This window comes from Centrocercus urophasianus, unplaced genomic scaffold, assembly GCF_019232065.1.
Source record: "Centrocercus urophasianus isolate 14NV4802_14NV808 unplaced genomic scaffold, USGS_Curo_1.0 seq_19, whole genome shotgun sequence".
In the NCBI taxonomy this organism is placed as follows: domain Eukaryota; kingdom Metazoa; phylum Chordata; class Aves; order Galliformes; family Phasianidae; genus Centrocercus; species Centrocercus urophasianus.
This window is the reverse complement of record NW_024884744.1, coordinates 11,227,009-11,244,620: the sequence shown is the minus strand read 5'-3', so window position 1 is coordinate 11,244,620 and position 17,612 is coordinate 11,227,009. Positions and strand designations below refer to the sequence as shown.

Genomic DNA, 17,612 nt, shown 5'->3' with positions numbered 1-17,612 from the left:
TGAGCTCGGCTCCTGGTTGTGCTGCAGGAGGGATCCGCAGCTCCTGCCCGCTCTGAGGCAGCCGGGATCCAGCTCCGTGCTCCTGCTTCACTGCCTTCCACGTGGCGCTTCCCATAGCCATCCTCTGCCTTCTGTGCCACGAGGAACCCCTGGCTGGCAGTACCTGAGTAGAGGTGGCACCGCGGCCTTCTCCAGAGAGCCAAGGAGCAGTTTGGTGTCTGTCCATCATGAAGGTGATGGATGGCACACGAGTTGGCCTCCAGCCTTTGCCTTTGGAGGCCTTCCAGGTGTGATGACTTGTGCCTGGCTTCTTGTGCTTTAACTTGCCTATACGACTTTGCCCTGTGAATGTTTATTGTACTGAAGCAGTGACAGTGCCTGTGCATCGTAACCAGGCAATCCGTGCTAGCCAGAACTGCAGGAAAGTTAATAATTCAGAGATTTCTCTAGCAAAGGAATTTTGTGACTGGTGGCTGTTCTGCAGGCAGGGGTTTCTGCATGTTAGGAAAAAGACCTCTTTAGAGAACATCTTCAGTTTCTCTTCCTGGGATTGAAAGCCCCGAGTTCCTAACTCTGGAAATAAGGAACAAGGAAAGTTTACAATGTAACTGCTGTTCTTATCTTCAAATTAACGTACCTGATAACAAGGAAATGATCAGGGAGGTCCTCCAAGGCAACAGAATGTGGAAAATAACATGGCACAAAGTAGAAAAGGAAAGAGACAGGGCAAGCTCTGAAACTGTGGGAAGACTAGGGCTGACAAAGTAACTTTGCTTAATTTCTATTGCAATAAACGTGTACACTTTGGATAGATTACCTACATAGATAAAAGCTTCTGCTGTTTAACAAAGCATTCGTATCCCAGTAGGAAAAGCTTATGGAGTGTGTGTGCCTCTGAGTATAATAACAAATAATGATCACAGGACAAATGAACAAATTTGCATTTGCAAAAATGATCACAGGAGCCTTCTGTACTGTAAATTGTTTCTCACCTTTCTGGTCACTGTAGGTTGCTGGGAGGATTTTTCCCTATCCTTGTTTTTTTGCATACATGTTGGTGGTTGGTTTGTTGTGTTGTTGCTTGTTTGTTTGTTTTAACCAGAGAAAACTAAACAGCTGCTGTGAGTTAAACTCGATGAAGATAGGAACACAGCCCAGCCATTTATAGATGGGTCTTCCCTTATTTCATGTACCTGCCCTTACCAGCTGACTGAGGAGGCAGCTGCCTTTGGCTGAGGGGTGCACTTCTCCTTTCGCCTGTTCTGGTCTTTGGATGTGATGAGGGCTCTTTATGTCCTGCTCATTTCCTCTGCTTTCTGGAAGTTCTTTGTGTTCAGGACTCAAAAGCAAATGGTAAGGCAGTAAAAAGAAGAAAGGTGTGTTCTTTAAGGGTCCGGTTGCTGAATTAACGTGGGAAGTAACTTTGGCAGGTCTGTGATCTGGTTCATTATTGATCCTCGTTTTTCTTGAAATTGTGTCACTGTAGGTTAAGACTGAGCACTATATCTGGTTCTCATTCAGCCTATGTCCTTTAGCTGTAGTTATCTTTAACAGTTCAGTAGAACTAGTCTGTAGCTGGGTGCATTTTTGTCTGACTATAGGAGTCAGTGTTCGTGTGGGTGTTGATGTGATAAATGCAGGACAGACTTTTCATCAGTTCTCACTTCAGCTTCACTTCTTGACTGTCCTTTGAAACAATAAGTTGTGGATGGGAGAGGGCGTTGCTCGTTTGCCTGTTGCCCTCATTTAAGTATGTGCAGTAACTGATCACTGTCACCCTGCAGTTATCCCTTATTGCCATTTCACTACCGCATGTCAGCAGAACAAGGGATCAGAGCACTGGGGGTTGCCTGATTTCTGTCTGAAACAGTGGTTGGGCAAAATGATGAAATTCCTACATAGGTAGTATAAAATACAAATATTCGTATTCCAGATGCCATTAATGTGGCAGTGGGGAATTTTAGTAGTGAATGCCTTTGCTGAGATGGAAGTGACCTCACTTCCTTACTGCATTCTCCAGGCATTAATTGCCATGTCACGTTATCACCTGACAGATAGAGTTTCTGTTTGGAACAGTCTGGAGCACTGCACTTGGGTGGCTGCTGGTTGAGAAACATCTCAAGAGTTCACTGCTTCACAGCAGTGCCAAAGAGAGGGTAAGATGGCTTTCAAGCAAAGAAAGAGGATGAATGTGCAATGTTTTGGTATGGAACTCTATTCGGGATTTTGAGTTCTGTTTTCAGAACTATCACAAGCCTGTTATGTCAAAGCAGATGTAGTATCAAATCTTCTCTCTCAATTTAGCTGTCAGTCAAAAGATAATAATGTAGGAGGGAACTGCGGGATTTGACAAACGGTTCCTGTTAAGAGTTCAGTGCTTCAAAAGGAAGCCCTAAGCTGTAGTCACACTCCTGCTAAAATACAGCATGAAAAGTACTGCATAGAGTGGGAGTAAGAAGGGTACAGACAATAGTCACTGCAGTCGAAAGAGCTGCTGTGCTGATTGGACAGATGACATACTGTCATCGTAACTTTTTCTATGCTGTTCTTTCTCATAAGCCTATGAGCTGATAGATCACTCATTTATTTTAAAACATGTCTGTGCAGTTTTGGCCACTGATACTTGATAGCTGCAGTTTTAGCTAGGGTATCAAGATAACACAAGTTGTTACAGACCAGTGATAAAATAAACTTAGGATTTCATGGTAGTTGGGAGCTGGTTATTTTTCTACACAGGAATCTCACCTACACCTTTGTGCTGGTTGCTCCAGCAGGAGTTCCATAAAATCACTGGATCTAGTTTGCAGTGAAACAGGTCACTGGTCATTGTGACTTGAGTCTGTGCCCACCATCATGCACAGGGAGAGAGCTGAGCTGCAGAGAAATATGACCAGGCTTTGTTGCATTTAGGTTATTGCTGCTTTGAGAGTGGTACTTGTCCACAGTGGTTCACCAGATCTGAGATGGTTATCTGAGCTCCCTCTGGTCTGGAGGGAAGTTATCCCAGCTCTTCCGGATAGGTTCTGAGGTGTTCTATAGGGGCTGCCTTTCCTTCTCTGTGGATTTCACAAGGATGTTTGACTGCTAACATGAATGGCCATCTTTCAGATAGCTTAGGTCAGGTGAGCTCAGCCCCACACAGAGTCCACGTATCAGCCATACAGCCTCTTAATTGCTAGCTGTACCTTCTAAACACTGGCTGCAGGTCTGTAACTGCTCTTTTGCTGTGTAGCTCAATGCTGCTGGTACCTGCAGGATTGCAGTGTCTGATGATAACATATTGTCTTTTCCCATACAGGCTGAAGGGAAGGCAGTGCTCATAACAGGCTGTGACAAAGGTTTTGGACATGCCTTGGCAAAACAGCTTCATGCAAAGGGATTTACTGTTTTTGCTGGATGCTTGCTAGCGGTGAGTAATAATACTGATCAAAATTCTTCTGGGACTACAGAAAAATTTTTCTCAAGTAACAGCCTTTTTATCAGCAGCTTCCATTTGTCCTAATCCAAAACCCGTGGGAGGTAAGGTGGGGAGAGATTTTATGTATGTTCTGTTGCTTCATCCACCTGTTGAATCTTGTTCCTGTAATTCTGAGCTCTTTAGGGCAGGGACTGTCTGTAGCTGCATGTCTGTACAGTAGCTTGCACAACAGTGTGCAAGGTTTGAGGTTGCTTCTGGAACGTCTCAAAATACACAATAAATCTGGTGATTCAAAATTGCTATGGCACCATGCTTTTCTGTCTTCTCAGGCATCTCTGTTGCTATTTCTCATTCTATCACAGTCCTCTAAGGACATTTTACTCAAACTTCTCTCCAAGCTGCCTTGGTTGGGTTTATCTCCAAAGTGCTTCTCCAGCTTTTCTGAAAGCTGTCTGCTGTTTGGATAGATGAGCAAACCAACTAACTGTACCCTTCTGATACCTGTAGGTCTCACCTTCTGTCATTTTACTTGGTAGGTAGTATCAATTGCAAGAGATAAGTTTAGGCACGCTGAATCAGAAGGGGCTGCAGAGCTGTCAGTCCAGTCCCTGTTCTTGCAGGTAATCATGTTGTGTAATCCTCCATAAATTGGGCACGATCCACTTCCATCTGAAGTTTTATTCTTTTTTTTCCTCTTTAGATTATCAAAACTTATGTAATTTCCAGCATTAATTGTTTAAGATCAGTTCATGCCCGCTCGTTTGTCTATCAAATGATCTTTAGTTTCTTATCTCTTCCCTGGATGGAACGACAATGTGCTCAAAGCTTCTCTCAACATTTGTTATCTAGTCTAAACAAAGTTGCCCACATAATTTCTCTTAAACATTGTCCGTTGCCTTAAACACACCAATCGAAATGAGTGCCAGGCTCGTAACCGGCTTTTCTGTGGTTTATTTCACACTCTAATTTTTGTCCGGTTCTTTTACTTCATTCTTCATGGCCATCCATGTTATGCCGTGCTTCTCTGTACCTTTGATTTTTGTCATGCACCCTCCTGTGTTATGGATGAAAGTCACTGATGAAAAACAGTGAATGAGGTTTGTCCTTGGGGAGTTCCGCTGGTGACTCTTAACCAGAAAGAGCGTTTTAATTCCAGTATTGTCCAGTGCTGTCATTTGCCATCTCTCTTAATGGTACTTCATGTCTTTATTTCAGTTATTTCTTAGATGTTTTATTTTCTTTTGGTGCAAGTGCTGCTTCTAACACATCAGTACACGCACTGGAGAGTTAGAGAGGAAAACTGACTTACCTATTTCCTTAAGCCAAAATAGGAGGGAAGTCAATCAAATGTAATAAGTGAATTCAGTTGACAGTGTAACAATCATCACTTCTAGTGCTAACGGATGACGTTAAATAGATAGTGGAACTCTTTGGTTTTGCTCTCTTACTACTTCTCAGTGGAATAGATGCTATTTGAATATGTCTGTTCCAGTCCAGATGCTCAGAGTGATGACCACAGGTTGATGAAAATTGTGAAGGGCAAGAACAGTGGAAAAGCAGTGTGGCCATCCTTGCCTGTGTGATTTCAGCGGAGGTTACGTTCTTCCTCCAGACCAGCAGGGAAAGTTATCAGCTGACATATTGTGTAATATGAGAACAAACAATCCCTCTTGGAAAGCTGCCATTGTTTGGAAATTTCCATGTGGAGGCTCTGTAAATCCTTCAGTGATCATGTCATTTGCTACTTTGGGGTGTCTGTCTTTGTAGTGATAGCAAGTCAGGTGCTCGCTTTCTACAAGAGCAGGTGTAGGAAACAGAAAAGAGGTGACAGGGGTTCTGAGGAGGCTCTTTCAGAAGGCAGCAATGCTTTTGCACAGCAGACAGGAACAGACTGGATTTGAAGATGCATAAAAAATTAAAGTGCACACAATATGAGCCTTGTTTGCTCACTTTACTGACACTAAAAATGATATATATTTCTGATTATGTACTATTACTTGTTCCCAGAGTGGCCTGGCAGCTGCTGGCATCCTCTGTGATCTGGTCTGGCAGCTTTTTACTGACAGCCAAAATTGTTGTGATCCCCGCTTGAACTGTGTGAGTGGGAAATTCATCAGCAATCATAGTTGGTCTGCACATGACTTTTAAGATGTTAAATGAGTGCTTTGATCCTGAAGAGGTAGAGAGCGGGAACAGCTTTGGGTTTTAGATGGTTGGTGGGGGAAAGTGTCCTCAGAACTTTGAGCAGGAGGTTGCTGAAAACCTAATGGTAGAAAGTGTTTGGGATGAAATCTAGAGCTGGCTCTTCCAAGAAAAGGAAGCACAGAGCAGAAAAGGGTGATGGGTCCAAATGAAGTAAGAGACAGCAGTGAAGGCAGAGAGCTGTTAGGTAAGATCACTAGTGAAGAGTAAGATAGGAGCATGTGAGTAATTATTGGTAAGTCAAGCTGTGCGTATGCAGTGTGGTTAAGGATGCCTGTGAGAATTGGCTGTGTACATGAAACTACTTATGGCAGATGCAAAGCAACTTACCCTGTCATCAAAGAACACCTGAGCTGTTGTAGGTTCACTGCAGGGTCAGAACAGGTCTGGGGGCAGTTGTCCCAAAGTAGGTGGCAGCCTGTTAGTTCACACCTAGTTACTCCATCATTGCTTACTCCCTTTCGTGCTGAGAATTAAAGGTTTCATGATGTACTACTGGTCACAGAAAGGCCTGATTAAATAGAATGGAGTAGGTCAGTTGGAAAGGACCTTCAGAGATCGTGTAGTCCAACTGCCTGGTTGCTTATCAGAAGTTAACACATTATAGAGGATGTGATCCAAATTCCTTTTGAACACTGACAGGTCTGGGGCATCAGTTACCTCCTAGGAGCCTGTTCCAGTGTTTGACCACCCTCATGGGGAAATAAGTTTTTCTTAATGTAATAAATGTCCCAAAAGAGCATTGATAGGGTGAACCAAAGTGGTTTCTACCATGGGTAATATCTTCAGGAACTCTTGAAGGTAGGGCATTTCCAGAAGGCTGAAAAAGGGCAGATGCTGTACTTGTCTCTCAAAAGGAGGCAGACCTGTGAGGTTATCAACCAGGCAGCTTACCTCCTGCACATGAGATGAAGCTGCAACACACAGAACTGTCAGTGTGATGAATGCCTAGATCACAGTGTCATGTGTGCTGTACGAGTTCACTGGGAACAGGTTGTGCCGTGTCAGCCTAATCTCATTCTGGCTAAGCAGCAGCGTGGTTAAAGGGGAAGGAATAAATACACCTCAAATAAGGCTTCTGATGCAGTCCCTCATAGTCTGACGAGCAAACTTACACTCTAAGCCTGTGACTGCTGTTCAGTCCCAGTGAAATCTTCTTGGAAGTGCCCTGGAACACAGTTGACACAGAGGAAAAATAAATACGTAGTATCAAGCAGGGAGGATTGCAGGTCCCTGAGGGAGCAGTATTCAAAATGATGCCAATAAATCAGTTGCGATCTGAAAACAAATAGCTGAAATCCAGTAATGACAAATACAAGCGTTTTTTCCTGGGGAAATGTGGAGAAGGAATGGGTGGGTAGGCAGCAGTGAGGGAACTGAAGGTGACAGGAGGATGCAAACCCCATGAGTCAGCCCATGTCCTGCTGAGCCGTGTCACATCTCGCTCTGGGAAGCAGTCACAGCAAAGCTGTGCCTGAATTGCTGCGTGGTGTGGGTAGGTCTGAGGCACATGTGAGGAGAAGGAGCACAGGGATGAGGAGTGGGAGGGTGCCAGTGGGATAGGTGGCAGCTCGCCAATGGTACTCAGCACTGGATTTGTTGCTTCTCAATTCCCAGAAATCGCTGCAAGTGCCCAAAGCCTTGCCAGGGCCAGCACTGCCAATGGGACCAAGATGTTGTCCCCCCCATTCTGGTGGCAGCTTGGATAGAATTGCAAGGATAGAGGAACCAGCCAGTGTGTGAAGAAGAACAAATGCCAGGTTCAAAACCAGCCTTCAAAAATGAGGGGGAACCGTGGGAGCATATGAACTGTACAGTGTGCTCACTGTCCCTGAGGTGCCCTGAGCTATTGGTTTTATAGCTAAATGGTGTCTGGAATGGTGTCTTCTTGCTGAAATCAGTCTTCCAAGATCACTGTGTTTTGTCAACAGCAATTAACTTGTAGCTGGGAAGGTAACTTTGCAGATGGAGTTGCAGTGGAATAGGGGAAAATATGTTTCAGTGTGAATAATACACTTATATTGAGCTTTTAAGTTGCTGATCTGCAAGTTTTTTCTCAAAAAACCAACCAACCAAACAGTGGAACTATTTCTTTATATCATGAAGACTATGAAAGATTAAAAAAAAGAAAAAGAAAAGCAACACAGGGAAATGTGTGTTCTGTGCTCTGTGATTACAGCTGTGGTTGTTTGTTTGCAGTGAGATACAGTAAACTTCTTCAGAACTTTGTGTAATTCAGAGCTGAGATGCAAGAGCATCTTCCAGAAATACAGTGAGACATCACACAGCCTTCACTCATTTCAAAGGGAATATAGTATTTTGATGACTGTGTTGTTAACTCCTTGTAATGTCACTTTAGAGATTCCTTTCATGGCTGGATAAGAGTCACTGTGCACTGGAAAACTTCAAGTCTTTCTTTTTGTGATACCTTGAAATAGGTCAGTTGTGATGTGATCTGCAGCCATAGGGACAGAAGCAGACTCCTACTGTTGCCATAAATCTGGAGTAATCATATGCTCATATTAACAGGGGAACCCATCTCAATGCCTGGATGGAATTTCAGCTCTTTTCCTTCATAACATGTCACTGTTCACCGAGCTGAAGGTAGAGGCAGGGTGGTTTATGCTGTGCTCATTGAATAGGTAGCTTGAGATGCCTGTAGAAAAACAAGTGGTTACAGTTTTACATTAGCTTTGCTGTGCAGGCAGCGTGTTGCTCTCCTTGTTTGCCCTTGTGCTGTGGGTGGGTGCTGGTATCCAGTACTAAAGGAAGAGTGGCAGCCAGGCATGTGACTCACTATTCATAACTTCTTCCTCCCTAACAAGGCAGATCCTGTAATTCAGGGAGTAGTTTGGTGAGCTGTATCTTGAGCCTGCTGAGGAACTGCGTGGCTAATCTGTGCTCTATTCAGTCTCTTTTTTTTTTTGTATGATAGCTGAACTTGGCTATCAATCCTGTTTGGAAGTGACCAGGTAAAATTTGAAACACAAACCACATTTAAGTTTGGTATGCAAAAAAAAAAACACCAAAAACCAACCAACAAGTAGTAACAGATTGTCTGATGGTAACAGCAGTAAGCTGATAAGAAGCTAAGGGCTCATAAAATTATCTTCATTATTGTAAGTTAATTGTACACTACTTTTCTCAAACATTTCCATATCATTCTTTAATAATGAAGTCTTGAGAAGGAGAGAAGTACCTTGCAGAAAAGACAGAAGAAAGGAAAAGGAGAGAAAGGAAGCCATCATATTACTGGTAGAGCCTTGTTCTTGTTTCTTTGGACAGAACTTCCTCCTTTCATGCTTCAGCCACACAAGACAAAATTATAGACATCTTCACTGTTCATGCTTTACTGTGCATGCTGTTCTGCTGCATATTTAGTGCAAAATATTACTATTATGTAGGTTATAGGCTTTCTGCTGTATCCTGTAGCATCAAACTGTTTGCTGGTAGGTGACCCTAGTGTCTTGCCTTCTGACACTACTATCTCATTAGAAGCTAAACAATATTTTGGAATTAGATGAGTAAGGTACCTAATTAGCCTTTTGCTGTTAAGCCTAGAAAAGCAGCCTCTGATCTGTGTATAATGTTTGCTGAGTTACCTATGAGCATGGGGATTGGGGCAGCAGAGAGCTACCTGCAAGTTATCCTGAGCTGACGCATTATTTGACGTTGTTATGATTGTGAAACCCTTCACATGAGGAGCAAACACGAAGGGCTTTGGCCCTTCAGAGCAGTGGGTCATGATGTAGATGTTCCCTCCCTGTGCTGGAGGGGACAGATTATAGCCATGGGTTGCACAGTGTGTCTTGTGTGCCTGTTTCTGTACCAGGTTTACACCTCTGCATGCAGTTTCAGTAGGTGGTATTTCCTGTCTCTGTGAATGCGCCTGCCTTAGCAAGACATCTTTCTTTTCTGCTGAGCAGGATAAGAATGGAGACGGAGCCAGGGAGCTGAAGGACATGAAGTCAGATCGCATGAAAGTGCTGCAGATGAATGTGTGCAGCGACCAGGAGGTGGCTGAGGCTGTGGATTATGTGAAGAAGACCCTGAAAGACCCAGAGGAAGGTGTGTGGGAATCTTTGTTTTTCTGGGCCAGATGATTCTTCGGTGCACTCACGGAATCCTTCCTATGGATCAGGCCCAACTCTGGCCAGGTTGTTCCTGTGCTGCAATGCCAAAACATGATTAACAAGCTTGAAGGCCTAAAGGTCAGGCAGTGCTGTATTTGGGTCAGTGGGAATTCCCATGTGGCCAGCACATCAGTACCAGAATGAGAGACCAAGACTGGCTTAGATGGTAAGACTCTAACCTTACATCCTGTAAAAAGTGATGAGTAGCAGCATGTCCTTAAGAACTTATTTCTCTGAGTGACCATAGTAACATAGGATGGCAAGACCTTGGTTCTCTTCTGATGCTCCTGTTACAGCTTCACAGATTTTTCTATAGCAGTCCTGCTTATGGAGAGGTCATGGCCCCTGGCTGCTTATTGCTATATTGGTACAACCTGCTTGTGTGATCAGGTGTTGATCTGGTCCATAAAACTGACCTGGACCCAAATCTAGATCGTTTTTCATCTGTGCCAGTCCATGCTTTCAATTTGCCATGCAACTCTCTAGCAGTGATGTGAGACAGAATTCAAGATAGGCTCAGCACAGACCACCTTAATCTGCATGCAGCCTCAAGTATAAGTCCAATTCAGGGGCCTTAGGAGCATGCAAAAGAAGACAATTCTTTCATGTTTCTTCTTGCTTGGGAATGTGTGTGGAGTGGGAAGGCAGGAGAAGAGCAGCCCATGAGAGTGCAGACAGCTCAAGATACAGGTGGCAGGATGCTCCATGTCTACCCTTGCACTTGGGCTTGAATGGAGGAGAGGTACCTGGGGAAGGGTGACATTGCACTGCTGCTGCAGCACAGCTTGGCTCCTAGATTGGGCTTCAGACAGCTTCTGTGAATGGTTTGGCAGTGGGATATGAGCTTACAACCAGGGCCTGTGTGAGGCCTCACCTCTTCCCACATAATGAGGCTGTGAGGCTTTCTTGCCCTTTCTGGGTTTCTGTGCAGCCTCTGTGTGAATAACAAGCTGGGCAGCAGCTACAGTGCTTGGCTGAGGGTGAAGTTTCACATCTGTGTCTCCAGCATTAATGGGTTGTGTGGCTGGATGGTGACTGCTCCTGAGGCTTGGATGAGGCTACCGTGAGCCTGTCCTAATTCATATAAATGCCTAAAGCTAGCAAATGACAGCTCTAATCTTCTCGCAAATTATGTAGCACACCTTTCCTCCTAAAAGAAGCATATGAAACGGAGTTACATACAAGCTCTGTTCCCACACGTGCTTTGCATGATTTTTCTTCCTACGCAATCATCCAGCCCTCGTCACACATTTCATAGCTTCTCAAGCTTTTCCTGAAGAACCCAGCAGCAGCAGTGGTGGCACGGTGCCATTTCCCACTGTGAGATAACTTGTAAGGGGGCAGCTCTGTTGCTCCTATAAATGCAGCACTGTTCACAAAATCTTGTGTGCAAAATGAACAGTGAGAGCTTGTGCCCTTGTTCAGCAAGTTGGACCGGTTCCTCCTGCTCTTGAGAGCCTTACCTTGTCGTTGGTTGCTGCAGCACAGACTGCAAAGCAGTAAAGACCTCTTTTTGGGAGGCATGTGACTGAGGGTTGGAGCTTACTCATAAATAGTGCTCAGTAACATACTGGAATACAGTCTGTATTCAGACTGAGGTGTGTTGCACACCAAGTGTAGCCCTGAAGGAGGTAGCACAGAACAGTTCTTGTGTTAGACTCCTCTACCTCTTTCCACTGTGTACATAAAGCTAAACTCATTCTGATGTTGGGAGTGCCACTGTTTGTCTTCAGAGTTATGTAGTTCCCACTGCATTATTGACATTAAAGAAGTAATAGTGATAAGGCTGTGCTCTATAAACACACCACTGTCCTGCAAACAGCCTTGTGACCATTTAAGTATTAGCTCGTTGTTCTGCGTGGCCTGACTGGGATAGACTGTGAGGGAATGTATGGTTATCACTGGGTAGGACATGACTTCCTCTGTTCCCTTCTACATGGGTTGGCCAAAAGCTTTCAGGGAAAGTAAACTCAGCTTCCCAGCTGTGGGAGGACAGGGAGGGCTACCATCGCCATCATGAAAGCCAGCCTAGCAAGGGCAGGTTGGGCTTTTAAAATGAACCAGGAAAATACATTCTATTGACATTTATTGGGCGAATAGGGGAATGTTGCAATTTGCTTAGACTGTATTTAGTAAAATATGTGGTTACTATCTCACCACAAATAAATCTAGGCTGGAAGACTTTCATACATGAGAGCAGAGGAGATGTGGAACAGAGGCTGGGCAAACAGCCCAATTTTTTTCAGAGTTTGGTAAGTTTGTGTCACAGTGGCATGGCATGGGGACTTGTGATAGCTGTGTCTGAGCTCCTGAGCTGTACACAAATGTTATTTCCCATTCCTAAGTGTGTTCTTAGTACTAAGAAGAGGGTCGGAAAGTAGAATGGAGCCCCAATTCAAGCTTGCTACTTACACAAAAAATAGCAACATCAGGACAGCTAATTAGGACAATTCTTATCTTGTTCCAGCTTTTCTGTTTGTTCTTACTGCAGTTTATGGCTGCATAGTCCTGTGCTTCAGCAATTTCACAAAGTGTCGACTCCACCCTAAAGTATTTGCCATGGGGATTCCTACAGTAATAACTTCAAAGGCTCAAATGCTCAGTGACCTGCTAAATCTTGGGCATGTAAGGGGCTGAGTGCAGGAGCTTGTGATAAGTGCAGTCTATTTAATCTTGATGGGACTGCATGCACAATAGAAGCTCAATTTTTAATTCTAGTAGTTTAAGGGTTGGTTGTAAATTTGCCATGTCCTGCAATAGTTAGGATTGAGGGAGTCCAAATATCTGGACTGAAGTCCAGGAGCTGGTAACTGGCCATGATCCTGCAGATCAATGCTGCATGCTTTCCCAGGTAGTGCATCACATCCCAGAGTTGTGAAGAAGATGTAGAGATCTAAGATAGTTGTTTTCTTTCTGTTTTTTTTTGTTTGCTTAATTGAGGGAAAGTCCAACCCTCTTCAGAATGCAGGAGGGCGTGATAAAGTCCATGAGAGAAGTCAAACCTGGGACTTAGAAAAGGTATAAAAGAGGGCCAACAGGATTCAACCATACAGAGACAAAGTACAGCCTCTGGCCTTAGAGGAGACATTCAGGATTGCTATGCTTGTGGACCCCTCTCACAATCCCAGAAGCTTCAAATAAGCCCTATAAATTTGATATCTGTTATCTTTAGGATAATTTCTCTCCTTGCTGGGTTTTTGTCTATAACTTTTTTTCTATGAAAGTGTCCAGTTCTTTGTCAAGGTGTTGGGTTACTGTGAAGAGAGCTTCTCTGTGACATTCTGAAGTGCTTCTCTGTGACATTCTTCCTTGTTCCATTCTTTAACCTTTTTTTTTGTTGTTGGCAGGTCTGTGGGGCCTGGTGAACAATGCTGGTGTCTCAACTTTTGGAGAGGTGGAATTTACAAGTTTAGACAACTACAAGGAGGTGGCAGATATCAACCTGTGGGGCACCGTGAGGGTGACAAAGGCTTTTCTGCCCCTCATTCGCAGAGCTAAAGGTATATGCTGGGTAGTGTGGGAAGGTTCATGGATATTTTGCCACGCAGCAAAGAAGCGTAGCTAAAATGTATGAACCAGATTGCTTCAAAGAATGCCAAGGGGTCTGTGGCATGCAGGCAAAATAGACAGCATTGTTTGATGTATTGTGTTCCAAACAGGGGGGGCGTCTAAGCACTACACAGCAGGTGTGATCTTAAACGTTCTGGGATATCAAAGACCTCCAAGCATTGCTGGCAGAGATGACAGCAGAACTTGAGCCACCTTTAGAAAAAGTGTCTGGAGGCCATAAAAAAGATGCTTCTGGTTTCCAAAGTCACCATGAGTGCTTAAGTTTGGACGGCTGAATCTTTCCCTTCATGTTACTCAGCTCACAGATGATTGCAGAGGAGTAGTCATGGAATAAATGAATCCATAACAGCCATTTTATATAGCGTACAAAAAGGTGGTTACCATCAAAATTCTATTTTATAGGGGGGGGGGGGAAGAGCAAAGCTCTGAAGAACTTCTTTATTTAGTGTGTGTGGGAGAATGCTGGTACAGCTATATGTTCTATGAGGACAGAAAGAGGCTATATTGAGCAGATTGCTCGGATACCATTTCCAGAAAGTACCCACTAAACAAGCCCCGTCTTACTACAGAATGCCACTTATCCTTCAGATCAGTAAGTGGTTCTCACAGTCCCTCCAAACTTTGCTTTGCTCTGTAATGAGAGAACAGGGCCACCCACTTGTTTCTCAGCTAAAGTTTCAAACTGCAGAAAGGTGTCATACTCCATGGCTGTGAAAATCCTCTTTGCGGGAATAGCTGATGAGATTTCAAGGGCCTGTCTTATAAGCGTAGCTGAAGCTGTAATCCTACACTTGGTGAGGGAAGGACAGTTCCCCACGGAGGGGTGACTGCTACTACCACTGCCCTCAGACAGTGATCTAGCACAAGCTGCCAGGGCTCTGCTGTTAGGCTGACGTGGGCTGCTCATAAGCGTTTGAACAAATGCTCTTTGCTGCGCCACAGACAGAAGCACATCAAGTCTCTTCTCCATGTATCCCATGCTGTAGGCAGTCCTGGCCAGCCAGTGAGGTGAGAAAATTACAGCTCTTGTGCTGCAGGTTCTTCCACTGGTTCTACTGGCGAACGCTGGTGTAAGAGCATACAGCTAGTAGCCTGAGAAGATACAGATACTGACTGACTTGGAAATTAGAAGGAAGAAGATGTCTTGTATGCTTTGTACATCCTTATCTGTACATAGGCAGGTATGTGGACAACCCACTGAAGAGGTCAGAGCTGAGGCTGGCCTGCTTGAGTCTGGAGAGACTCCTGACAGAAGATTTGGACACTACTTCAAGATACAGATTTCGCAAATCAGTGCCATCCAACAAAGCACCTTTTTACTAGAACGTCGTCACTGCTGCTCCTGTAGCCCATGCCGACCTCACTGGGAACAACCAGTCAGTCATTTCTCATTGCTCTTTCCTCTCCAGGCCGTGTAGTGAATATCACAAGCATGTTAGGACGGATGGTGAGCCCATCTCGCTCCTGCTACTGCATTTCCAAGTTTGGGGTGGCCGCCTTCTCTGACTGCCTCCGGCAGGAGATGTATCGCTGGGGAGTCAAAGTCATCCTCATCGAGCCCAGTAACTTCGTGGCAGCGACCGGCATCCTGACAGAGGGCGGCATCGACAAGCAGGCCGAGGTGCTGTGGAGTGGAGCCAGCAACACCGTGCGGGAGGACTATGGCAGGGAGTACTTCACTCGCCACGTGGCCACGATGAAGTCCTTTGTTAACAGCGGCCTGAAGGACATGTCTCTTGTCTTGAATGACATCACCAACGCGCTCGTCTCCGCACACCCAAGCAACCGCTACAATCCCATGGAGACCTACTGGTGGGTGAGACTGCAAGTCATGACTCATCTGCCCACTGCCATTGCTGACTGGCTTTACATTCCTGGAGCCACACTGTGAACGGCCATCCTTCAAACATCCTTCCAGGGCTTGTATGTACGCACAGTTTAGAGCTGACTTAGTCCTGTACTAATTGCTGGTGCATCTCCTCTTTAGATGTTTGTGTCTTCAGTTTGATTGGGTTATGGCTTCGCATCTTGCGTTGCGGGATGCGGAGGGTAATTGTCTTTACTGTCTCCTCCCTTGGTCTTTGTATCCCCCACTGTCCTGATTGAAGTTGAAAGGTGTTTTGCTTTTGACTGTGGAGAAGACAGAGGAAGGTTAACATAACAGATCAAATATGTGGCTATTGTAACTAGGTCAGCTGAGCTCCCCTAGTGATAAATTGGACTAATTACTGGGCTCTTGGTTTTCCTTACAAGGATAGGCTGCTAATAGCAGAGTGAAGCTGTTGCTATGAGATGTCTCATAGGGAAGAAGCTAAAATGGGAAACAAAAGCAGTTTTCCATTTGATTAAAAATGGGTCAATCACAGCCTTATTTTGTTTTCACAGTACTGGTAGGAAGCTCTGCTGCTCCATAACTGTTTGCTCTTTCCAAGAAAACAGCAGCACTGCCTCTAAACAGCCTCATCACCCAATTGCAAAGAAGGGTTCTTCTCTCCCAGCACTGTGTCCAGCAACTGGAGACAGACTAGGCAGGGAAAAGCCCTTGTAATATCTCCTGGTATCTGAGCTGCCCTTCAGCCAGTGATCTTTCCACCCACTGCTGATGAGCTGTGTGAGACAGACTTGAATCTATGTAGCAAACAGATTTAGCTCCTTTAACTGCTGTGTTAGGTACCAGGTGAAAAAAGGACAGTGTGCAGTCAGTTTGGCCTGACTACGAGCTCTGGAAGGATGTTTCAGGTGATGGATTTCTTTTTAATTAATACTGCACAATGAAATTTCTACGTCACACGTAATCATCTCCTCAGAATTTCATGACACGACAACTGATACGAGCTGCTTTTGCAAAATACCCCTGAGGATCTCTCCTGTTGGCCATATCTGGGGCATTCAATCATTTTTCCAAGTGCTGAGGCTGCCAAACCTCACACCTTATGTCCTCTTTCCAAGTGGTGAACACCAGCAAAGCAGCTAGTGGTGATCTGCCTTGTCATTCTAGGGGACCAGCTTCCCATTCTGCTAAGTTTTGTTCTGTTTTGACTTACGTGAGATTAAATGAATATGAAAAGAGCTTATAATTTGCTCTTTCCTTATCTGTCTTGGATAGCTATGACTTTGAAACTGTGCCTTAAACTTTTATATGCTGCTCTTTGTAACTGCTTGGAGACTGGATACAACTGAATGCTGTGAGGCCTAAGGAGGCAGCAGGCTTCCTTTGGATATGCCGTGGAGGTAGCTTGTATTACAAATAATTTCTGAAAATGCTGGCTATGCAGTTCTTTTTTTATTTCAGACCATAATCACATGGAGGCTGTCTGGGATCTGGTACCCAGAATGATTCCACTGTCCTACCGAACTGCAGCTTGTTTAGGCAGTGTTGAAATCACTTCTGCCCCTTGCACTGTGAAATGTGAGTAATGTGAAGTAGCACTAATTTGCACAGAGGAAAATAAACTGTGAGATTTGTAAAGCACATGTCTGTGTCTCCACTGCTCATTTCTACAACGTTTCTTTCCTCCTGTGAACATCTCAGTGTCCCGAGCAGTTTTGTGTTGGTTGATTATACCCATTTTTTTTAGCACTGAAGTAAAAAATGGGGTGAGGAGAAGGAGAGGCAATGGAATTGGTCAAGCTTACTTGGACAAATGGGCAGTGAGAAGTTTGTGCTGCTTTTCAAGTTAATGGCTTCAGTTACCAGGCCAGTTCCTCTCTGCAAGGTGGCTTTGTACTGAGGCAGTGACAGGAATGAGATCCCTCCTCCAGCAGCTCCCAGTCTGGACTGCTGGTAGGAGTGAGTGGAAGGGAAGAAGCAATCGGAGAAAAGGTTCCTCAGAAGATCCCTATTCTGGAGCCGCACCTGGTGGCTGTTTGTATTCAGTCTTGGATGTAAAGCAAAAAGCCTCTTAAGTTGAGCTGCCTTTGCTTAGGTCTCTCAGCTCTCCAGTTCAGGGAGGTCTCAACAAGCCCACTGCCTGTGCTGCGAAGGCCATTTCCAGACCAGCAGTGCACTTACAGTTCCACAGGCCCTGTGTTTCATTAGCAAAAGGCAGCCAGAGAAAGGCCTCTGCAAACACACACATTACCACTGTTTGTATTTTATGTGGTTTCCCTCAAGTGACTTGTGAGAGAGTGTTGATGCAAGTTATTCATTGCCTCAGCATTCTCCATGTAATTAATCCAAATGCTACAGCTGTCAGGTAATAAGGATTAGTATTTCTTACAGGCAGAACTGAGACTTGCAAGCCAAAAAGTGCCCAAGGCCATGCGAGGACCTCATGCCAGAGCCGGCA

General features: G+C 44.7%; 1 protein-coding gene across 3 annotated transcripts; it reads left to right on the top strand.

The window, feature by feature from the left end:
- The first annotated feature begins 21 nt into the window (after positions 1-21).
- Positions 22-16,797, top strand: LOC122161490 (D-beta-hydroxybutyrate dehydrogenase, mitochondrial-like). 3 transcript variants are annotated; one of them, XM_042820964.1, is made up of 6 exons: positions 958-1,353; positions 2,055-2,156; positions 3,299-3,409; positions 9,547-9,688; positions 13,101-13,253; positions 14,733-16,797. In XM_042820964.1, exons 1-6 carry the CDS (start codon positions 1,279-1,281, stop codon positions 15,212-15,214), a joined length of 1,065 nt encoding a protein of 354 aa, XP_042676898.1. In that variant the 5' UTR covers positions 958-1,278; the 3' UTR covers positions 15,215-16,797. The 3 variants fall into 3 exon arrangements, with proteins under 3 accessions (XP_042676900.1, XP_042676898.1, XP_042676899.1); XM_042820966.1 differs by lacking the exons at positions 958-1,353; positions 2,055-2,156 and adding an exon at positions 22-287; XM_042820965.1 differs by lacking the exon at positions 2,055-2,156 and having other exon boundaries at positions 961-1,353.
- The last annotated feature ends 815 nt before the right edge of the window (positions 16,798-17,612 follow it).